This window comes from Schistocerca americana, chromosome 3 (assembly GCF_021461395.2).
Source record: "Schistocerca americana isolate TAMUIC-IGC-003095 chromosome 3, iqSchAmer2.1, whole genome shotgun sequence".
NCBI lineage: Eukaryota > Metazoa > Arthropoda > Insecta > Orthoptera > Acrididae > Schistocerca > Schistocerca americana.
The window spans coordinates 815599483-815622523 of NC_060121.1; the positions used below are offsets into that span (position 1 = coordinate 815599483).

Sequence of the window (23041 nt, forward strand, 5' to 3'; positions counted from 1 at the left end):
GCAAACACTGTTATCCCGCTACTTATTTTTACCCTGTTTTGGGAAACCAGGAACCAAAGCGAAAGAAAAACTGGAAGTCTTCTCATAGAGTTGGATGACAGTTTTGTATGGACGGCAACAAATATAATAAACAGTAACTATGAGACCAGTACTAATCGACTACATGAAAGTCTCATATGTTCAGTGTCATTGTAGCAGTCAATTTGGAGTATTGTCCTGAGGACTAATGAGTGTTTACTGTTATGGATCCAAGTGAAGCTTTTAGACCAGGGAACTTGGCTGCTGAGTCCTCAGCCATCCGTACAGGGAATGAGACCTGTAAAGTCACCCTGGATAAAGAACGTGTGCACTGTAAAAGAAAATGGCAACTTCGATGACAGAATAAGTGTGGCAAACACTTTCTTAAGGACAAGAGAAACTCTTGAGAGCCCAGACAAAATCCTACAAACTGAGAAACAATTTATAAAAACTGGTAGATTATCACATACAGACAATGACTATCTTATTTGATAACAAATAAAACAGTCACAGCAAATTCCCAGAACTCAAATCTCTCATAGAAAGGTGACACATACAAATGACATAAAGAATTGAGAATATTGTGAATTTCATAGCAGAAATCATTCAACTCTATAACCACAAATGTAACATATATTGGAAAAATACATTAGATGCTCAAGGAGGTAAATTATTTACAGCAACAAGTCGAAACATTAAGTCCAGCAAAGTTCAAAATGCATACAAGTGAGAGTAACTGGAATCGGTGGATTTAGATTAATAACTGGAGGTATCTACCAGCTGCCAGATACAGATGTATCAGTTGTAGAGTCATTCACAGATAGCCTAAACTTGAAAGGACAGACAGGTCCCGACCATATGGTAAAAGCAGGGACTGACTCATTCACCCAAGGCTGAATGGGAAGTTAAGCATATACAGGGTGGTCCATTGATTGTGACCGGGCCAAATATCTCACAAAATAAGTGTCAAACGAAAAAACTACAAAGAACGAAACTTGTCTAGCTTGAAGGGGAAACAAGATGGCGCTATGGTTGGCCTGCTAGATGGCACTGCCATAGGTCAAACGGATATCAACTGCATTTTTTTAAATAGGAACCCCCATTTTTTATTACATATTCGTGTAGTACATAAAGAAATATGAATGCTTTAGTTGGGCCACTTTTTTCGCTTTGTGATAGACAGTGCTGTAATAGTTACAAACACATGGGTCACAATTTTAGACAAACAGCTGGTAACATGTAGGTTTTTTAAATTAAAATACAGAACATAGGTAGATTTGAACATTTTATTGTGGTTGTTCCAACGTGATACATGTACCGTTGTGAACTTATCATTTCTGAGAACGCATGCTATTACAGCGTGATTATCTGTAAATACCACATTAATGCAATAAATGCTCAAAATTATGTCCATCAAACCCAATGCATTTGGCAATACATGTAATGACATTCCTCTCAACAGCGAGTAGTTTGCCTTCCGTAATGTTCGCCCATGCATTGACAATGGGCTGACACATGTTGCCAGGCGTTGTCGGTGGATCACGATAGCAAATATCCTTCAACTTTCTCCACAGAAAGAAATCCGGGGACGTCAGATCCGGTGAATGTGCTTCTACGACCAATCCACCTGTCATGAAATATGATATTCAATACCGTTTCAACCGCGCGCAAGCTATGTGCCAGACATCCATGAAGTTGGAAGTACATCGCCATTCTGTCATGCAGTGAAACATCTTGTAGTAACATTGGTAGAATATTACGTAGGAAATCAGCATACACTGCACCATTTAGATTGCCATCGATAAAATGGGGGCCAATTATCCTTCCTCCCATAATGCCGCACCACACATTAACCCGCCAAGGTTGCTGTTGTTTCACTTGTAGCAGCTATCGTGGATTTTCCGTTGCCCAGTAGTGCATATTATGCCGGTTTACGTTACCATTGTTGGTGAATGATGCTTCGTCGCTAAATAGAATGCATGCAAAAAATCTGTCATTGTCCCGCAATTTCTCTTGTGCCCAGTGGCAGAACTGTACACGACGTACAAAGTTGTCACCATGCAATTCCTGGTGCATAGAAATATGGTACACGTGCAGTTGATGTTGATGTAGCATTCTGAACACCGACGTTTTTGAGATTCCCGATTCTCACACAATCTGTCTGCTACTGATGTGCGGATTAGCCGTGACAGCAGCTAAAACACCTTTGTTGCAGGTCGTGGTTGACATTTCACATGTGGCTGAACACTTCCTGTTTCCTTAAATAACGTAACTATCTGGCGAACGGTCCGGACACTTGGATGATGTCATCCAAGATACTGAGCAGCATACATAGCACATTCCCGTTGGACAATTTGATCACAATAGCCACACATCAACACGATATTGACCTTTTCCGCAATTGGTAAAAGGTCCATTTTAACACGGGTAACGTATCACGAAGCAAATACCGTCCTCACTGGCGGAATGTTGCGTGATACCATGTACTTATACGTTTGTGACTATTACAGTGCCATCTATCACAAAGCGAAAAAAGTTGCCCAACTAAAACATTCATATTTCTTTACATACTACATGAATATGTAATAAAAAATGGGGGTTCCTATTTTTAAAAAACCCAGTTGATATCCGTTTGACCTATGGCAGCACCATCTAGCAGGTCAACCATAGTGCCATCTGGTTTCCCCCTTCAAGCTAGACGAGTTTCGTTATTTGTAGTTTTTTCGTTTGATGCTTATTTCGTGAGATATTTGGCCCGGTCAGTATCAATGGACCACCTGTATGACAAACACTATTATGATGTAATACTGAATTCATTATTGCATAACTGGCTCCAACAACTACTCTGACAGCCTATTAACAGATCTGATATCTTCAACAATTTCATCAAAGACACAGAGATTTGGGACTAATGTGCTGTTACAGGGATGATAGCCACCAAAGTTTATTATGAGCAGAGAATTATTGTTTGGCAGATCTGTTATCCAATAATGTGCTCTTAGCAAATCCTGTTGGGTATATTTAAAGAAACAATATTTGAGAAAGACTGTGTCACAATTGTGTTGTTTTAAATGAATACACAGGTGATATATGTCATGGGACACCACCTCATATCATGTCGGACCTCCTTTCCCCAGGACAGTACAGCAACTTGACGTGGTAAGCACTGAAAAAGTCATAGGAAGTAACCTGCATAAATATTGAGCCATGTTGTCTCTACAGCTGTCAATTACAAAAGTGTTGCTTGTGTGGGGTTTTTTACATGAACTGACCTCTTGCTTATGTCCCATAAATGTTAAATGGGAATCATGTCGGGTGATCTGGATGGCCAAATCATTCGCCTGAAATGTCCAGAATGTCCTTCAAACCAATTGCAAGCAACTGTGACCTGGCACGCTGTCATCCACACAAATTCCATCATTTTTTGGGACCATGAAGTCCATGAATGGCTGCAAATATTCTCGAAGTACCCGAACATAACAATTACCAGTCAATGATTGGTTCAGTTGGACCAGAGGGCCCAGTCCATTTTGTGTAAATGCAGCCCATACCATTAATAAGTTTGCACAATGCCTTGTTGAAAATGTGAGTCCATGGCGTGTGTGTGTGTGTGTGTGTTGGGGTTTATGGGCGCTCAACATCGAGGTCATCAGCGCCCTGACACACATTAAAAGGAACGAATGTGGAGAGACCTAATAAAACTGAAAAACACATGCAAAGAAAACAGGAAGAGAGGGAAATGACTACATAAGAAAGGATAACCAAAGGGAAGGGAAAACAGAGCAACAAGAATGACACAGGAATGTGTCATTGGCTGGCCACTTACAGAAAAGATGGGCGAGCTTGTCACACAGTGAGAAAATTAAAATCCGCTCCCTAAAATCTTTGTAAAAACATTTGACAAGGCACAGAACTTTAAAACTTTAACCACATTCGTCCGAGTGTTGCCTAAAAGAGTTGGCAGGTCCGCTGGCAAATCAGCCGAGGCCCGCTGGTCAGAAAATAAAACACAATCCAGTAAAATGTGGCTCACAGTGACCTGGACGCCGCAAGCACCACACAATGGAGGGCCTTCTCGCCGGAGCAGGAAGCCATGCGTCATAGGGCTGTGGCCTATTCGAAGCCGAGTGAGGAGAACCTCGTCCCGTCGATGGGGCTGAAAGGAAGTACACCACACACGCGTTGTGGGCTTGACTAGACGGAGCTTATTGTCAGTCACTTCCAGCCACTCATCCTCCCACCGACACATGACTCTGGAGCTCAACAGCGAGGTGAGTGCGTGCAACGGGATAGCACACTGAGATACGTGTGGATCAAGACACGCCTCCTTGGCTGCGAGATCCGCCCGTTCATTCCCAGCAATGCCGACATGCCCCGGAACCCAGCAGAAAGCTACAACCTTCCCTAGTCGCTGTAGTCGGAGGAGGGCATCCTGGATGGTCTGGACTACTTTATCCGCCGGATACAAACGGTGCAAGGATTGAAGGGCACTGAGTGAATCGGAACAGACAAGAAATTTAAGAGAGGAAGAAAGTCTCATCGGCTCCAGTGCCCGCAAGATCGCAGACAATTCTGCATCAAAGACAGTAAAAGTCTGAGGCAGGCGGACCTTGAGGACACGATCCGGAAAAACAACTGAGCAACCCACGGAATCCCCTTGTTTCGACCCATCCGTAAAAACAGCTACATAGTCGTGGTGCTCAGATAAAATAGCAGAAAACGCTGCATTAAAAACGGTGGCAGGAGTGCAATCTCTCTTGTACTGCAATAAATCTAAAATCACACGTGGCCTCTTCAGTAACCAGGGTGGCAGGCGGTTAAAACCCAGGATTTGGGGTTGTACAGACTCCACACCGAGGGACTCAAGCACACGGTGCACTCTGATCCCCAAACGGCAACGTAGCCCGGGGACGGCGGGAAAAAAGGCGATCCAGAGGTGGATGGGCAACAAGATGGTGAGCAGGCGAGCTGGGAGCTGCAAGAAACTTACAAGCTTGGCGCACCAGCAGGAGCTGCCGCCGGATGGTAAGTGGCGGTTCGCCAGCCTCAGCACAGAGGCTGGGTACGGGACTGGTCCGATAAGCACCCGTAGCCAGTCGAATCCCAGCATGGTGAACAGCGTCAAGGATCCGCAAATAAGACGGCCTCGCTGCCATAGTCCAGCCGTGAGCGCACGAAAGCTCGATAAAACTGAAGGAGACGCGCCCTGTCCGCTCCCCAAGACCTGTGGCTGAGGCACTTGAGGATGTTCAGTGCCTTCAGCGTTCTGGCTTTCAAGTCACGTAGGTGTGGCAACCATGACAACCTGGAGTCAAAAATTAGGCCTAGAAACCGCACTGTGTCTCCAAACTGTAGGACAGTATCCCCCATATGCAAGGCAGGCAACGTAAAAAGACGACGAGAACGATTAAAATGAACACAAACACACTTATCGGCAGAAAACCTAAAACCCGTCTTTGCAGCCCACTCCTCTAACCGCCGCACCGTTAGTTGCAATTGACGGCTCGCGGATGCAACACTAGAGGAGGAACAGAAAACAGCAAAGTCGTCCACAAACAAGGAGCACTGTACTGGACTCCGCACTGTAGACGTTATACTGTTGATTGCTATGGCAAAGAGGGTAACGCTTAAAACACTGCCCTGGGGGACACCGTTCTCTTGCTCAAAGCGATCAGACAGTGTGTTACCAACGCGGGTCCGAAAAAACCGCTGAGACAGGAAAGACCGAATGAAAATAGGGAGGCGGCCACGAAAGCCCCATTGATGCAGTTGTGCAAGAATACAGTGTCTCCAAGTAGTATCATATGCCTTACTGATATCAAAGAAGATACCGATACAGTGATGCTGACGGAGGAAAGCCTGCTGAATAGCCGCCTCGAGGAGGGTCAGGTTGTCGACTGTGGATCGAAATTTTCGGAATCCACACTGAAAGCGGCTAAGGAGCTGTCTGGTCTCTAGCAGCCAGACCAGACGACGGTTAACCATCCGTTCCAGGGTCTTTCCGACACAGCTTGTCAAGGCGATACTACGATAACTACTGGGACATGTGCGGTCCTTTCCTGGTTTGAGGAGAGGGATGAGGATTGCCTCCCTCCACGAGGTTGGGAACACTCCCGTGTGCCATATGAGATTAAAACATTCAAGGAGGATTTCCTTTGACGCCGCTGGAAGATGTCTAAGCATGGAGTACCGGATGCGGTCGTAACCTGGTGCAGTGTCAGAAGTCTCAGTAAGAGCCGACTCAAGTTCCCACATGGAGAAAGGGGAGTTGTAGGCCTCAGAACCGTTCGACCGAAAGTTCAAATTCGCTCTTTCGACAGTCGCACGGTAGCGACGAAACGCTGGATCCTGGGTTGCAGTGGCAGTACTTTGTGCAAAATGCTCTGCCAGCGACTGAGCTATGGCGCTGGGTGTCGTTTGGAGGCATCCCTGGTTCAGGACGGCAGCTATTGGTAAACGGCTGCGTTTACCGGAAATCCTCCGGATGGCTTCCCATACCTTTGTGGAACAAGTGGAACGGTTGATGGAGTCCAGAAACTCCTGCCATGACCTTTTCTTGCTCTCTTTAATGACACGGCGTGCCCTGGCTCTCGCGATACGAAAGGCGGTAAGATTGACCGTTGTTGGGCGGCATTTAAATCGGCGAAGAGCCGCACGCCTGTCACGGATGGCTGAACGGCACTCTTCTGTCCACCAAAGCACAAGGCGCCGCTTAAGAGTGCCAGAAGACTGTGGTATGGACAGGTCAGCAGCATGGTGGATCACAAGCGTGATGTGATCCACCCATTCCTGTACGCTGGTGTGGCGGTCAAAGACAGCCAACCGAGTGAACAGTGGCCAGTTAGCCCTGCCAATCAGCCACGATGGTGGCCGCTGCTCCAGCAATACACCATCCAGGAGATGAATGCGGATAGGGAAGTGATCGCTGGAATGTAGGTCGTCAATGACCTCCCAGTGAACGGAGTCAGTGAGGGTTGGAGAGCAGAAAGATAGGTCAATGGCTGAGAATGACCCCGTAGCACTAGAGAAATGAGTCGGAGTACCTGTGTTGAGGATGCACAACACTTGAGATGTTAGGAGGCCCTCCAAAATTCGACCTCGAGCGCAAAGAGAAGTGGAGCCCCACAGGACATGATGGGCATTGAAGTCTCCCAGGAGGAGAAATGGGCGGGGGAGTTGGTCGATAAGGTTTGTGAGAGCCTCTAAGTTCACTGCATCCAGAGGGGGTAAATAAAGGGAGCAAACGGTAAGCCTCCGACCGGAATAAATTGCAACTGCAACTGCTTGCAGGTCAGTATCCAGGGGGAGAGCAGAGGAGTGGTGGTCATTATCGACAAACACGGCGACTCCGCCTTTGGCCCTGTCTCCAGTCAGGTCATCTTTGCGATACAACCTATAGCCCCTGAGTACAGGAGCATCAGATTGTTTGAGATGTGTTTCCTGTAAACACAAGCACAGGGGGCGTTGCTGTGCTAGGAGGTGCAGTTCCTCCACATGTGCCCGGAATCCATTCATGTTCCACTGAATAATGGGAGCCATCTATCAGGGCGGGAGTACCTTCAGTCGCACTTTCTGTCGGGGAGGAGAGCCCACAACAGGTGGAGGCTCAGTTTTGGGGCGAGACGATTGCCCCAGTCTGACATCTACCTCCATCGCCTCAGAAGAGGAGTCGAGAGAGACGTCAGAGAGAATGACATCCACATCAGCAGACTGTAGAACTTCAGTCTCCTTTAGTGGGCGAGTCTTCACCTTTGTCTTTGGCTTCGATTTTCTGGCCTGAGGTGGCATTGGAGCCAAAACCTCAGAAGCAGTAGGGGGTGTACCAGCACTAGGCAGTACACAAGACTGGACCCGGGAAGGGGCAGGAAGTTCCATGATGTCAGCTACCACAGCCTGGTCAGAAGGCCGGGAGGGAGCAGCAGGCTTCACAGGAACGGCAGCAGCACATGTACACTGACAAACGCAGGTGCTAGTGCTGACAGTAGCAACCTCCGTTTGGGTAGCGGCATCGGTTTTCAAGACAGGCTGTTTCAGAACGGAAGAAAAGGAGGCAGCGAACGTGGGCGGCTGCATGGACTTGTAGATTTTCTTTGCCTCACCATACGGGATGCGTTTAGTGGTTTTAAGTTCCTGTATCTTCCGTTCCTCAAGGAAAACTCTGCATTCCCTACTCCACACAGGGTGATCCCCAGAGCAGTTCACACACTTGGGAGGAGAGGAGCAATCAACTCCCTCATGAGCGGCTTTACCACATTTCCCACAAGTGGCTTCCCCTTTACAGCCGAGAGTAGTGTGGCCAAAGTGTTGGCATTTAAAACACCGCATGGGGTTGGGGTAATAAGGCCGTACACTGAGACGTAGGAAACCTGCCTTCACATGCTCTGGCAATGTGGTGCTGTTAAATGTAAGAATAAAGGAGTCAGTTTTTATGAGAGCACCATCCACCCGTTTCATAACGTGTTGCACGTCCACAATTCCTTCCCGGGACCATTCAGACTTCAGTTCGTCTTGGGGAATGTCGACGAGATCTCTGCAAGTCACAACACCCTTGCTGTAGTTCAAGGTGTTGTGAAAGTCAGTCTCTATCGCAAACTCCCCAAGAAAGTGTGCCTTCTGAAGGTTCTGGACTTGCTGGAAGCTAGATGTTTCAACCAGCAAGGTGCCATTGCGCAGGCGCTTTACAGACTTTAACGTGCCAGCAATACCCTCTAAGCCCTTCTGTATATAAAATGGCGAAACTTTTTCAAAACTCCCATCTTTTCTTTTAATTATGAGAAACACATTCTGAGAAGCAGAATGCGTTCTGTTACTAGTACCTGAATTAGGAGGACTGGCTACACGAGCCCTCTTGTTAGATTGGGTGTTAGAACCTACCAGCGGCCCACCCTTTCCGCTGGGAGGAAAAGAAAAGTTCGAGGGTTCCATCTCGATCCCACGAGCAGCTAGGGAACTAAAGGTCCGCTCAGACAGAGCCCCGCATGCCTGAGTAAGCCCTATACAACTGGGGTGTGGCAGGTGCCCCAGAGGTTGCCCGCTTGCGACTGTTCCACCTCAACAGCCATGCATCTCATAGGCGCGGAGCACACCGGAAGATTGAGGGGTGTTTTATAGAGGTTTGTTCCATCCTCGCGATCCGGGCGGCCAAGCCAAGATCCCCATTCCCCGAGACACACAACATTCCACCGCCGCGCCGCACGGTGGTCGCTGAAGTGTACTCAGAGCTTACGGTGACGGGGGACAGGTGGCGCTTACCAGTCCCCAGCTCAGGAACCCCGGGGTCGCCAAGCCCGTACCCAGCAAATGAATGCTGAGCCCCTGGGGGCAGTCCATGGCTTTGTAGGGTCTGCACCACACTTGAAACCTACCATCAGCTCTTTAACAACTGAAATCAGGACTCATGTGACCAGGCCACAGTTTTACGGGGTCCAATTGATAGGCCCACAAGCACAGGAGAGGCACTGCAGGCAATATCGTGCTGTTAGCAAAGGCACTCGCATCAGTTGTCTGCTGCCGATAAATCTTGCCATGTTGTCCTAATAGATATGTTCATCATACATCCCACACTGATTTGCTTGTCTGTTAGCACTGACAACTTTATGCACACACCATGTTCTTGGTCATTACATGAAGGCCATTGACCATTACATTATCCATGGTGAGAGGTAATGCCTGAAATTTATTATTCCTTGCACACCCTTGACACTACGGATCTTGGAATATTAGATTCCCTAATGATTCCTGAAATGGACACTACCATGCAATAATCACATTGGAACCTTTTCACACGAAACATTTGAGTACAAGTGACAGAGTAGCCAATGCACCTTTTACACTTCATCTACATGATACTACTGCCATCTGTATGTGGGAAAATCACTATCCAATGACTTTTATCACCTCAGCATATATCACCAGTAGGGACAATAGAAAACAGAGCCACAGAATTAATAATATTTCTAATTATAGCTTATGCAAATGGTACAGAACAGAAAGTCGCTAATATCTGTCAATGTACTCCCCACCATGCACTGTACATCAGCTTGCAGTGTACATATGTAGACAGACGTGAAGACAAGATACAGTCGCTCACAAAGAAAGCAAATCTAACAAGTTTTTTTAATACTGTGTACAGAATATATACACACATAAAAAAAGTTTTGCATCACCTCGGTTCCTAGAACTCCTGAAGACAGACGTTGACTGTGGATATTGTATCACAGACACAATCCCTTTGACTGACCAGATATGTCACTAAACAAGCCGAAAGATGTAAACAAGCATGCAGGAGCAGCGCCTGATAGATGGAGGGGGTCCGACAGCCGATCAGTTCCAGTCATTCCACCAGGAAAGAGGTACATGGCTCGTGTTGTCTGTAGTTCAATCATGCCTAGACGGTCAATACCGCAGTTCGATCATGTCCGCATTGTTATTTTGTGCCAGAAAGGGCTCCCAGGTGTCTCCGAGTGAACTAAAGGGATGTTGTTCAGACATGGAGGAGATATAGAGAGACAGGGACTGTTGTTGACATGCCTCGCTCAGGCTGCCCAAGGTCTACTACTGCGGTGGATGACCGCTACCCATGGATTATGGCTCGGAGGAACCCTGACAGCAACACGAACATGTTGAATAATGCTTTTCGTGCAGCCACAGGACGTTGTTTTACGATACAAACTGTGCGCAATAGGTTGCATGATGCGCAACTTCACTCCCAACATCCATGGCGAGGTCCATCTTTGCAACCACGACACCATACAGTGCATAACAGATGGGCCCAATAACATGCCAAATAGACCGCTACAGATTGGCGCCACGTTCTCTTCACCGATGAGTATCGCATATGCCTTCAACCAGACAGTCGTCCGAGACGTGTTTGAAGGCGACCCAGTCAGGCTGAACTCTTTAGACACGCTGTCCACCGAGTGCAGCAAGGTGGAGGTTCCCTGCTGTTTTAGGGTGGCATTATGTGTGGCCGATGTACACCGTTGGTTGTCATCAAAGGCGCCGTAACGGCTGTACAATACACATATTGGCAAGGCATTTGTCTTCATGGACGATAATTTGCGTCGCATGATGCACATCTTGTGAATGACTCCCTTCAGGATAACGGCATCGCTCGACTAGAGTGCCCAGCATGTTCTCCAGACATGAACCCTATCAAACATGCCTGGAATAGATTGAAAAGGGCTGTTTATGGATGATGTGATCCACCAACCACTCTGAGGAATCTATGCCAAATCGCTGTTGAGGAGTGGGACAATCTACACCAACAGTGCCTTGATGAAATTGAGGATAGTATGCCACGGCGAATAAGGCATGCATCAATGCAAAAGGATGTGCTGCTGGGTATTAGAGATACCGGTGTGTGCAGCCATCTGGACCACGACCTTTGAAGGTCTCACTGTATGGTGGTACAACATGCAATGTGTGGTTTCTATGAGCAATAAAAAGGGCGGAAATGATGTTTATGTCGATCTCTATTCCAATTTTCTGTACAGGTTCCAGAACTCTCAGAACCGAGGTGATATAAAACCTTTTTTATATGTTTGTTGTACAGAATTAAACAAAATAATCCTCCAGGAAAAAGTTTTGCTGACAGTGTTCTGACTGCACTGTAGCACTTTGTATGCCTGATTGTTCTAACACAAAATTTAAAATTTTTATTTATGAATTCTTTCAAGATTAGAACACTGAATGTTCTACGTGTCATTTTTTCATGCAGGCTGATAAAATATTGATATTTATATCCATCTACAAACAGATGTTTAGACCTTTATTTTCTGTAATATTGAGCGTACTTATTAACTCTCATTCCTGATACCTAAATATTCCAAAACTTCTTTAAAACGCTATTCTAGCAATCCTTACATAGTTTTGCAAGATCAGTCTCCAAAATGTTAACCCCACATAAAGTCACTGTAAATGCATATAAAACAGTAAACTGTACAAGAATTCTTATCTTTTTCAAATAAGACATCAGAATGATTACAGTAATGTTACAAAGAAATCTAGGATTGGCATCTGACCTGTGAAGACAATCTGGGAAGCATTAGATATTTGTTACTATTAATAATATCCTGCATTGTTTTTATTGGCATGTCTGACATGCTCAGACTTGCAACCGGACGATCAATATTTTCATTGAAAAGCAATAGAGTATCAATATCACTAGGAACTTTGTACTTCTTTTGAACAGATCCAGTGGCAGGAGAATTCAGTTGCACAAACCTGAAAAGAGAAAAAAAGATTAGCAACAATATGTTAATAGTTATTAAGATGCTGCCAAATACAAGAAATTGAATTTGCTACTTTGATAAATATACATTGTCCAGTCACATTAATATGATCATCTGTCAAAACCTGAATGACCACCTTTTGCAGCTTGAGACATGCAGGAAGGCAGTCACGGTTCTGAGAGGGATTGAGAGGGATGTGGCACCATGCTGACTCCAGTGCTATGGCCAGCTGCATTACGTTTCTCAGTTGAGGACCAATGGTGCAAAGAGCTCGAGTGAGGAAGTTCCACAGATTCTCAACTGGGTTTAAATCTGGGTAGTTTGGTGGCCAAGGGTGTATAATACTCGCCCTGGTGCTCTTTGAACCACACATATACACTGCAAGCTGCGTGACATGTTGCACTGTCCTGCTAGTAGATCCCACAGAGCCGAGGGAAAACGAACTGCATGTAGGGGTGGACTTGGTCCACAAGGATAGTTGCATACATGTGTTGATCCACTGTGCCATCCAGAATGACGAGCTCACACAGGGAATTCCATGAAAACATTCCCCAGACCATACACTTCCGCCTGGTTGTAAGGCGTTTGCTTTACGACGTTTCATGCTATATACACCACACGTCTGTGCAATTGAGCATAAAATGTGATTCTTCCGAAAAGGTAACCTGTCACAATTCAATGAACATGTAGTTGTGATATTAGCGTGCAAATTTCAGCCTTCGTTGCTAATGAAAAGCAGTCAGCATGGGTGCATGAACCAGGTGCCTGCTGTGACGGCTCATGTGCAGCAACGTTCACTGAGGAGACACTGCTGGTAGACACTTGGTTAATCTGAGAGGTCAGTTGCTCAACCAACTGCACATCTATTCACTTATACACATCTCGGCAGCCGTCGGTCATCCCTGTCATCTATGGGCTGTGGCAGTTGCCTTGGCGCCAGTTTTGGACAGCACCCTTTCGCCATCATTGCATAAGAGGGGGACCCAAAAATAACCGGAATTTCTTTCTAGAAAGCATATACTTTATTGTTTTCAAATACAACCTTAATCTCCTTCGAAGTACTCTCCATTAGCATTAATACACTTGTCCAAATGTTCATTCCAGTGTTCGAAGCACCTTTTAAATTCGTCCTCTTTGATACCTGCTAGCACTTTCATGACATCGGGTTTTACGACTTCCACATCCACAAAACGTTTCCCTCTCAAGTCTCTTTTCATCCTCAGGAATAGGAAGAAGTCTGAGGGTGCTAAATCCGATAAATAGGGCGAGTGGGTCAAGATAGTCTCTTCGCTGAGACCAAAAACTGGCGAACGCTGAGAGCTGTGTGTGCGGGAGCGTTGTTGTGATGCGGGAACCACATGCCAGAATCCCACAAAGCCGGACGTTTTCGCGACAAACTTGTGCGAAGTCGTTTCATAGCCTCCAAATAAAATTGTTGGTTTACTGCCTGGTTTTCAGGGACAAATTCAGAGTGTACGATCCCTTTGATGTCAAAAAGACAGATCAACATCATTTTCACATTCGATTTCACTTGTTGAGCTTTGTTTGGTCGAGGTGAGCCAGGTGACTTCCATTGTGATGACTGTTGTTTACTTTCTGGATCGTACCCATGGCACCGTGACTCATCACCTGTGATGATTTTGTTGAAAAAAATGTGGATCAGCTTTGAATGCATGCTTCATTTCAAGACAGACTTGAATGCGATGATCCCTTCGATCTCCGGTAAGAAGCTTCGGCATGAATTTTGCTACCACTCTTCGCATCCCCAAATCGATTGTCAAGATGCGCTGAATTGAGCTCAAGGACAACCTGGACAAGTTCTAGAGTTGCTCGATTGTCTTGCGTCGATCTTCACTGATGAGATCACGAATTTTGTCGATGTTGTCTTTGCTTCGAGCAGTTGAAAGTTGACCGGAATGGGGCTGATCTTCAACCACCATTTCTCCATTTTTAAACTGAGAAAACCATTCGTACACTTGTGTTTTACTAAGAGAATGGTCTTTGTAGGCTGTCTGAATCATTGCAACAGTTTCTGCTGGGTTCTTGCCCAGCATGAAACAAAACTTCATTGCCGCATGTTGTTCGTAAGAACTAACCATTTCCTTGTGTCACGTCTGCACTGTATACACACTCAAAGAACTGCCAAAGAAACCAGACTTCTCACTGTTGGGTGACACCGCGTGGCAGAATGACTCAGCAGAGCTCCTACTGCGAGCCTCTGGCGGCACAAGCTGCTACTACAAGTACACAATGTACAGCATTACGATTCCGGTTACTTTTGGGTCCCCCCTCGTACTTTAGCCACGATGTAGGCGAACAGTTTACAAGCTTAGCTGTTTTGGAAATGCTACCACCTTTGGCCTGAAAGCCAATTATCAAGCCCTTCTGGACATCTGCTAAATTGCTCATTTCTGCGTTACAACGAATGCACTGTTTTCCGCATCCCCCAACATGCTTTATATACACCCTCCACTGCTAGTGCTGCCACCTGCTGTCACTGAGTGGCTATTTCTTGTTGACATTGAACATAGGCAGTGGCCTCATTAATGTTACTGGACAGTCTATATATTTTAGATACCACTGTAATGAAGACGAAAATATCAATAAAGAATAAAAACTGAGTGACAACTGCTAAGCCACATCAAGATTTCCACACCTCTAAATGTGCAGCAGTGATGCAATGAACTGTTATGGGTCCCTATCAACCTGGTTGTCTCAACAGTAAGGGCAAGTGTTATCAAGTTCACTATCAGGACCGATCTTCTGGAATCAGTCGGTGTGTTGATCCAAGGAGACTTGAGAAGGATAAGAATTTAACATGTCTTCTGCAATGTTGACATTAGAAATTGAGCACAAGCTCAATCCACCATATCAGCATTCACATACAGCAGTACAAGGAAACCACTGAAAACTTAAAATTTGGACAAAATGATTGGGGCATATATCCAGAAATAAAAGTTGCACATTTCGCTCCATAAGTGACCAAAGTTTGAAAGCAAATAGCTACATGGCTAGAGGGCAAATATAAGGATGTAGAGGCTTATCTCGCTAGGGGTAAGCTAGATACTACCCACCAGAAAGGTGGAAGGAGTATATAGAGGGCCTATTCAAGGGTGATGTACTTGTGGACAATATTTTGGAAATGGAAGAGGATGTAGAAGAACACGAAATGGGAGATATGATATTGCGTGAAGAGTTTGACAGAGCACTGAAAGACCTGAGTCGAAACAACGCCCCGGGAGTAGACAACATTCCATTAGAATTACTAACAGCCTTGGGAGAGCCAGTCCTGACGAAACTCTACCATCTGTTGAGCAAGATGTACGAGACAGGCGAAATACCCTCAGATTTCAAGAAGAATATAATAATTCCAGTCTCAAAGAAAGCAGGTGTTGACAGATGCGAAAATTACTGAGCTATCAGTTTAGTAAGTCACAGCTACAAAATACTAACGCGAATTCTTTACAGACAAATGGAAAAGCTGGTAGAAGCTGACCTCGGGGAAGATCAGTTTGGATTCCGTAGAAATATTGGAACACGTGAGGCAATACTGACCCTACGACTTATTTTAGAAAATAGATTAAGGAAAGGCAAACCTTCGTTTCTAGCATTTGTAGACTTAGAGAAAGCTTTTGACAATGTTGACTGGAATACTCTCTTTCAAATTCTGAAGGTGGCAGGGCTAACATACAGGGAGCAAAAGGCTATTTACAATTTGTACAGAAACCAGATGGCAGTTATAAGAGTTGAGGGACATGAAAGGGAAGCAGTGGTTGGGAAGGGAGTGAGACAGGGTTGTAGCCTCTCCCTGATGTTATTCAACCCTCTCCCTGATGTTATTCAATCTGTATATTGAGCAAGCAGTGAAGGAAACAAAAGAAAAATTCAGAGTAGGTATTAAAATCCATGGAGAAGAAATAAAAACTTTGAGGTTCGCTGATGACATTGTAATTCTGTCAGAGACAGCAAAGGACTTGGAAGAGCAGTTGAATGGAACGGACAGTGTCTTGAAAGGAGGATATAAGATGAACATCAACAAAAGCAAAACGAGGATAATGGAATGTAGTCGAATTAAGTCGGGTGATGCTGAGGGAATTAGATTAGGAAATGAGACACTTAAAGTAGTAAAGGAGTTTTGCTATTTGGGGAGCAAAATAACTGATGATGGTCGAAGTAGAGAGGATATAAAATGTAGACTGGCAATGGCAAGGAAAGCGTTTCTGAAGAAGAGAAATTTGTTAACATCGAGTATAGATTTAAGTGTCCGGAAGTCATTTCTCAAAGCATCTGTATGGAGTGTAGTCATGTATGGAAATGAAACATGGACGAAAAATAGTTTGGACAAGAAGAGAATAGAAGCTTTCGAAATGTGGTGCTACAGAAGAATGCTGAAGATTATATGGGTAGATCACATAAGTAATGAGGAGGTATTGAACAGAATTGGGGAGAAGAGGAGTTTGTGGCACAACTTGACTAGAAGAAGGGATCGGATGGTAGGACATGTTCTGAGGCATCAAGGGATCACCAATTTAGTATTGGAGGGCACCGTGGAGGGTAAAAATCATAGAGGGAGACCAAGAGATGAATACACTAAGCAGATTCAGAAGGATGTAAGTTGCGGTAGGTACTGGGAGTTGAAGAAGCTTGCAAAGGATAGATTAGCATGGAGAGCTGCATCAAATCAGTCACAGGACTGAAGACCGCAACAACAACAACAACAACAACAGCAGCAGCAGCTACAGTGTGAGGCTACTTGGCATGAACATAAATATCACTATAGAGACAGAACAGAGGCTCAGATTGACAAAAGTTGGGAAGGGTATTATTCTTTTCAAAAGCCTACCCCAAAAGTGATTGTGGGGAAACATAAAACATAATTATTTATGATCAACGGGGAAATGAACATTATTCCTCCCAATGTCAGACCAACGCTCAACCACTGTGCCACCTATCTTGGTAATATTATTGTAATATGGCTAAAAACAACCCAAGTGGCTATGATAGTGGAAGAGTAGTTGGCCAGCTTGAGATGAGTCACAGCAACACCACCATTTTCAAATGTAATTAAGAGTTGCAAAGAGTGTTTCCTCGTGAATGAAGGAAGTTCCTTGCAAGTGTAAAGAGAGGGGCAAAAGGTATTTTCTCGTGACTAAATAAAGTAGCTTTTGGAGAAGGAACAGCTGTGAATATGACTGTGGAGGTTGTAGAAGGTATGCAACACATGGTACACAGACCAACTAGTGAATTGGAACAAGTTTGTCACTGCTCCGCATATCCCTCTCCCTCTCTCTTTTTCATTTTCTCTTGGCTTGTACACTTTTAACTGGTGTATTTAAACTTTGTGGGTATGGACTTGTGGACAAATGCCTAAATTCAGAGATTAAATAATGAAACAACAAACTCATGAATAACTTATTTAAAATGCAATCACTCGTTTATTCAAAGTATTTTGCATACGATGCAAATATGATGTATTAGCATCAAATCTGGGCGGTTTGTATGTATGTCTGTTCCTGTCCCATGATATAAAAAAGTGACTATCGACTTCATTTCCCTACTCATCTCATAGGTGACCTGTGAAGAAAGCACAGTGTCCAGTAGAATGGCCAGATGGCAGCATAGTGTGTTTCAACAATCGCCACTAACTGCCATGCCAGACTACTGTGATGTACGGGACGTAATGATAGAGCTAACAGTACTGGTCATTGACAATGTTCTACGATGAATCTCAGTTTACATTTTGAGATATTCCAAACACGATCTAGTGTGGAAGCAATGAAGAATGTACTGAATTGTGACAATTACAATGAGTCTTGAGCCATGGTCTAGGTGGGAATCATAATCAGTGTAAGAGCTACATGGTTGGAAGGATATGTTTTATTTTTCTGAGGCATACTGGATACCTGTATAGGTCCACTGTCAGGTGGATGACAACTTCTATACCAATGTTCTTAACATAGTGATCAGTAAGAACATTAAGTGAGAGGAGTGCCCTGCAAATTTTTCACATGTGAATTTCAAATAGCAAATGTGAGATGGAACATGTACTCACATGATAGTAAGATCTTACCAATTTCAAGTTATAAAAAAAATAATAGATATATATTAAAAAATCTCTGCAGAAATCAACTGTGAGGTTGTCGTCGTCTTCTTCAGTCCAAAGACTGGTTTGATGCAGGTCTCAATGATGTTCTATCCAGTACACGCCTCTTCATCTCCAAAGAACTACTGCAACATACGTCCTCCTGAATCTGCTTACTGTACTCATATCTTGGTCTCCCTTTACAATTTTAACCCCCACACTCCCTCCAGTACTACATTGGTGATCCCTTGATGCTTCAGAATGTGTCCTGCCAACCGATCCCTTCTTTTAGTCAGGTTTCACCACAAATTTCTCTTCTTCCAAATTCTATTCAGAACCTCCTCATTAGTTATGTGATCTACCCATCTAATCTTCACATTCGTCTGTAGCACCACATTTCAAAAGCTTCTATTCTCTACTTGTTTAAGCTGTTTATCATCCATGTTTCACTTCCATACATGGCCACACTCTATACAAATACTTTCAGAATGGACATCCTGACACTTCCATCTATACTCGATGTTAACTAATTTCTCTTTTTCAGAAACGCTTTTCCTGCCGTTGCCAGTCTACATATTATATCCTCTCTACTTTGGCCATAATCAGTTATTTAGCTCCACAAATAGCAAAACTCATCTACTGCTTGAAGTGTCTCATTTTCTAATCTAATCCCCTCAGCATCGCCTGATTTAATTTGACTACATTCCACTACCCTCATTTTCCTTTTGTTAGTATTCTCCTTATATCCTCCTTTCAGGACACTGTCCATTCTGCTCAACTGCTCTTCTAGGTCCTTTTCAGTCTCCGACAGAATTACAATGTCATCGGCAACCCTCTAATTTTTTCCCCCCCCCCCCCCCCCCCCCCCCCCATGGATATTATTCCTATTTCAAATTTTTCTTTTGTTTCCTTTACTGCTTTACTAACTCATTGACAAATTTAGATAAAACTGTAACAGTGAAACGAGTCAGCAACTTCAGCTAACACAATGTAAATACATTTGTCTCAAGACTAAATGAAACATCCTGGTCTTTCAGCAAGCAGTACTCAGTAAACACAAACTACAATGCTTTCGTATCAGAATTCATGAGTGTTTTCGATGAATGCTTCCCCTTCATAACAGCATATGACAAAAACTGTAAAAAGAACTCATGGATAACAGAAGGCATCAGGAGCCAAGTAGAAGTTCTTGGGTAACATAAGAGATATCACCAGAATGAGATTTTCACTCTGCAGCGGAGTGTGCGCTGATATGAAACTTCCTGGCAGATTAAAACTGTGTGCCCGACCGAGACTCGAACTCGGGACCTTTGCCTTTTGTGGGCAAGTGCTCTGCAGAGTGAAAATCTCATTCTGGAAACATCCCCCAGGCTGTGGCTAAGCCATGTCTCCGCAATATCCTTTCTTTCAGGAGTGCTAGTTCTGTAAGGTTCGCAGGAGAGCTTCTGTAAAGTTTGGAAGGTAGGAGACGAGGTACTGGCAGAAGTAAAGCTGTGAGTACCGGGCGTGAGTCGTGCTTCGGTAGCTCAGATGGTAGAGCACTTGCCCACGAAAGGCAAAGATCCCGAGTTCGAGTCTCGGTCGGGCACACAGTTTTAATCTGCCAGGAAGTTTCATAAGAGATATCAGTTTGATTGATAACAGGAGAAAATATAAAAATGCAGTAAATGAAGCAGGTGAAAGGTAGTACAAAAGACTAAAAAATGAGATTGACAGGAAGTGCAAAATGGCTAAGCAGGAATAATGGGCGGACAAATATAAGAGTGTAAAAACATATATCACTAGGGGAAAGCTAGAAGCCACCTGCAGAAAAATTAAAGAAGCCTTTGGAAAAAAGGAACCACCTGTGTGAATATCAAGAGCTGAGATTGTAAATCAGTCTTAAGTAAAGAAGGGAAAGCTGAAAGATGGAAGGAGCGTATGGGGGTTCTGCACAAGGAGATGTATTTGAGGGCAATATAACAGAAATGGAAGAGGACATAAATGATTATGGGATGGGAGATATGATAGTATGGGAAAAATTTGACAGAGCACTGTACAAAAGGTGTAAGTCATAACAAGAGCCTGCAAGTAGACAAGATTACATTCCAACTACTGATAGCCTGGGAGAGCCAGCCATAACAAAACTCTTCCATCTGGGAGCAAGATGCATGAAATAGGCAAAATATCATCAGGCTTCAAGAAGAATGTAATAATTCTAATTCCAAGAAAGTAGTTGCTGACAGGCGGGAACATTGCTGAATTGTCATTTTTATAAGTCATTGTTGCAAAATACTAACATGAAGTCTTTACAGAAGAATGGAAAAACTGGTAGAAGCCGACCTCAGGGAAGACAACTTTGGATTCCGGAGAAATTTAGGAATGCACAAGGCAAAATGAAATGAGTGTGTGTCATTGTTAGCCGGGAGGCCCCATCGGGGAAGTTCGGTTGCCGAGTGCAAGTCTTATTTCAGTCAACGCCACATTGGGCGACTTGTGCGACGGGGATGAGGATGAAATGATAATGATGACAACACAACACCAAGTCCACAAGCGGAGAAAATCTCTAAGACAGCAGTTATAAGAGTCAAGGGACATGAAAGTGAAGCAATGGTTGAGAAGGGAGTGACACAGGGTTGTAGCGTATCCCTGATTTTATTCAGTCTGTACATTGAGCAAGCAGTAGAGAAAAAACAAAAAAATTGGAGTAGGAATTAAAGTTCAGGGATAATAAATAAAAACTTTGGGGTTTGGTGATGACACTGTAATTCTGTCGGAGACAGTGAAGGACTTAGAAGAGCAGGTGAATAAATTTGACAGTGTCTTGAAAGGAGGATATAAGGTGAACAATGAACCTTGCCATTGGTGTGGATGCCTGCGGGTCTCAGCAATATAGATAGCCATACCATAGGTGCAACCACAACAGAAGGGTATCTGTTGAGAGGCCAGACAAACATGTGGTTCCTGAAGAGGGACAGCAACCTTTTCGGTAGTTGCAGGGGCAACAGTCTGGACAATTGACTGAACTGCCCTTGTAACATCAACCAAAACAGCTTTGCTGTGCTGGTACTGCAGACAGTTGAAAGCAAGTGGAAACTACAGCCATAATTTTCCCAAAGGCATGCAGCTTTACTGTATGGTTAAATGATGATGGCGTCCTCTTGGGGAAAATATTCTGGAGGTAAAATAGTCCCCCATCTGGTTCTCCGGGCAGGGACTTCTCAGAAGGATGTTGTTATTAGGAGAAATAAAACTGGTGTTCTATGGATCGAAGTGTGGAATGTGAGATCCCTTAATCGTGCAGGGGGTTGGAAAACTTAAAAAGGGAAATGAATAGGTTAAAGTTAGATATAGCGGGATTTAGTGAAATTCAGTGGCAGGAGGAACAGAACTTCTGGTCTGGTGAATATAGGGCCATAAATACAAAATCAAATAGCGGTAATGCAGGAATAGATTTAATAATGAATAAAAAATAGGAACACGGATAAGCTGCTATGAACAGCATAGTGAATGCATTATTGTAGCCAAGATAGACATGAAGCCCACACCTACCACAGTAGTGCAAGTTTACGAGGTGCTATCCAAAATGTTCGGGACTGGTGCTGCCATCTGTTGAAAACCTTACCTTTGGACCAATTGTCACCATCACCCTCGAAGTACAAGGCATGTTTTTTTTAAGTAAGTACTGTTTTGATATAAAAAAAGACGCGCTAAGATATCTCAATAATTTTATTTTTACATGAAAGCCTGTACCTTAATCTAGGCACTGACGCCATTACAGTCTGATTCTTCCTTGTTTAGATTGTGTACCGAGTGTTTAACATGCCTCCGATAATCATGAGTCCCACCGACTGTGAAGTACAGGCTGTTATAAGATTTCTTAGTGCCAAAGGCCTAAAAGTGATTGATATTCATTGTGAGATCTGTGCAGTTTACGGAGAAAACATTATGAGTGATGGAATGGTAAGAAAGTGGGTGAGAGCATTTAAAGATGGCCACACAAATCTGCATGATGAACAACAGAATGGGTGTCCTTCGGTCGTTAATGAAAGTTTGGTGCAGGAAGTGGACAATAAGGTGAGAGAAAAGAGACGCTTTACGATTTCCTCCTTGATGGATGACTTTCCTAATGTTTCTCGTACTGTTTTGTACGGCATTGTGACCGAGTACTTGAATTACCGAAAACTGCATGCATGTTGGGTACCGAAAATGTTGACGGATGTGCACAAAACCAAACATTTAGACAGTGCATCGACTTTCCTTGAGTGGTACCACAACGACGGTGATGATTGCTTAAGCCTAATTGTTACGGGCGATGAAACATGGGTGGCCTATGTCACACCAGAATCAAAGCAACAGTTCATGGAAGATGAGCAAGGGCGTCACTTTGCTGAAATTATGTAGAAAAGTAAATTAAGGTACAGGCTTTCATGTAAAAATAAAATTATTCAGATATCTTAGCACGTCTTTTTTAAATTTCAAAACGGTACTTACTTAAAAAATATGCCTCGTAGTTCCCATCCATATGTACACACCGGTCCCAGTGCTTCTGCCACTGGTCAAGTGTTTCCTGAAAGTCCTGTTCTTTGAGGGTGTTTATCACCGCCAGCGATACTTCTTGAATCCTCTCTAGAGTGTCGAACTAACGGCCTTTCAACTTGAGTTTCAGTTTTGGGATTAGCGCAAAGTCGCAAGGTGCCAATCTAGCAAGTACGGTGGGTGGGGTACA

At 44.2% G+C, this 23041-nt stretch overlaps 1 protein-coding gene across 1 annotated transcript in view; it reads right to left on the reverse strand.

The window, feature by feature from the left end:
• The window catches only part of LOC124605419 (dnaJ homolog subfamily C member 16), a 172365-nt gene that overhangs the window by 103371 nt on the left and 45953 nt on the right, over positions 1–23041 (reverse strand). Inside the window, exon 6 of the mRNA XM_047137074.1 lies at positions 12042–12243. Within this exon, the coding sequence (XP_046993030.1) occupies positions 12042–12243 (202 nt within the window). The remainder of the gene's footprint in view (positions 1–12041; positions 12244–23041) is intronic.